The sequence below is a fragment of the Entamoeba dispar genome, genomic scaffold (genome assembly GCF_000209125.1).
Source record: "Entamoeba dispar SAW760 scf_1105229458283 genomic scaffold, whole genome shotgun sequence".
Lineage (NCBI taxonomy): Eukaryota > Evosea > Mastigamoebida > Endamoebidae > Entamoeba > Entamoeba dispar.
The window spans coordinates 1-1962 of record NW_001853115.1 but is presented as its reverse complement, the minus strand read 5'-3'; the positions used below and the strand labels follow the sequence as shown (position 1 = coordinate 1962).

At 21.2% G+C, this 1962-nt stretch overlaps 1 protein-coding gene across 1 annotated transcript, besides 3 other annotated features; it reads left to right on the top strand.

Moving 5' to 3' along the window:
* Nucleotides 1–26: 26 nt before the first annotated feature.
* EDI_250590 (uncharacterized protein) lies at nucleotides 27–1952 on the top strand (the record flags this gene model as incomplete). Its single annotated transcript, XM_001734439.1, has 1 exon — nucleotides 27–1952. The coding sequence occupies one exon, from the start codon at nucleotides 27–29 to the stop codon at nucleotides 1950–1952; it is 1926 nt and encodes a 641-aa protein (XP_001734491.1).
* Nucleotides 1321–1395: a sequence feature (AT_rich).
* Nucleotides 1467–1537: a microsatellite.
* Nucleotides 1640–1783: a microsatellite.
* Nucleotides 1953–1962: the final 10 nt, after the last annotated feature.

Here is a 1962-nt window from a genome sequence, read left to right as displayed (position 1 = left end):
ATAGTATTGGATATAAGAATTGTAATATGATGATTTATAAAGAAAAAACAAAAGAATGTATTGAATGTGAAAAACGATATTATTTAAATTCAAATAAAGAATGTCAATATAATTCACATTGTATTAAAATAAATAATCAAAATCATTGTATTGAATGTGAATATGGATATTATCTTAATTTAAATACAAAAACATGCAAAATACTCAAAAATGAATGTAAAATTGGAAATGAAACATATTGTTATCAATGTAAAGAAGGATTTATTAAAGAAAATGGAGAATGTAAAGAAAAAGATAATAAATGTAATAAATCAGAAAGAAATTATTGTTTAAAATGTTCAAATGGATATAAAATAGAAAATAATCAATGTAATGGAGATAAAGAAGATCAATGTTATTATGAAGGAAATAACTGTGTATCATGTTCAAATAGATATACATTAAATAATGGAAAATGTTCAAATAAAGAAAAGAATCAAAATGGAAAGAATGAAGAAATATATTGTGAAAATGGAAAATACATCAATAATAATAAATGTATAGAATGTTCAAAATCAGAAATATGTCAAACAAATGATATTGAAATAAAATGTAAATATGAAGAATATTTAGATAATAATAAATGTATAAATAAAACATGTGAAAAAGATATGATAAAAGATCAAAATGGAAAATGTAATAATAATATTTCATATTGTTTAAATAAATCATATGTTAATGGAAAATGTGTTGAATGTTTAAATACATATTCACCTAATTTGAACGGAGAATGTATTAATACAAAAATAGAATATTGTGAAGAACAAAATACATATGGATGTAAAAGATGTAAAGAAAGATATTATTTAACAAAAGACATGAAATGTTTAAAATGTGATGATAAATGTGAAACATGTTATGGAACATCTACATATTGTATGAGTTGTTCTAATGATAAATATTTAAGAAATGATAAAACATGTCAATCAAATGAAGAATTAAATGGAACATGTTTACGAATATTAGCAGATGGAAGTGGATGTGGAATATGTCATAAAGGATATTATAGAAATGGGAAAGGATGTTCAAAATGTGGAAAAGAATGTTTAACATGTAATCAAAAAGATAAATGTATAAAATGTGGAGAAGGATATTTTATGAGTTCAACAGGAATATGTAAATCAACAACAACAATTAAAGGATGTAAAGGAGAAATAGATAAAGAATATGGATGTAGAGAATGTTTAACAGGATATTATTTAATAAATAAAGAATGTTCAAAATGTGGAAATAAATGTATAACATGTTTAAATGAGAAAGAATGTAATAAATGTGAAGAAGAATATATAATAATAAATAAAGAATGTATTCATTATTCAAATATTAATAAATGTAAAGAAACAAAAAATAATAAATGTTCAAAATGTTCATTTTGGTATGGAATCAATGAAGACGGAACAAAATGTAATAAAGAAATTGTATGGTGGATGATAATGATAATTATCATCATTATACTTATTATCATCATTATAATAATTATAATTATAATAATAATGATTAATTACATTATAAAACGCAAAGAAAAGAAAGAACAAGAGAAAACAACAACAATATTTAAAATTTCACAATCAAATATCAAATTCATATCACTTGGAGATGGAATAATAACAAATAAAAAAGAAATAGAAATAGGAGAAGGAGAAGAAATTGAAGTAAATAAAGAAATCAGAGAATTAATATGTATTGGAAATGAAAATAAAGAAAAAAAGAAAATACAAATAAGTAGTAAAGAAGGAAATGAAAAATATTCAATTAGAATCAAACCAAATATTATTACAATTGAAGGAGGATATGCATGTGAATTTGAAATATTCATTACAATCAAATGTACTACTAAAATTAAAGAACAAATAATGATAATTAGTAAAACACTTAATAAAACACAAGAAGAAATAATTAAAAGTATTCAATAAAGGAGAAACA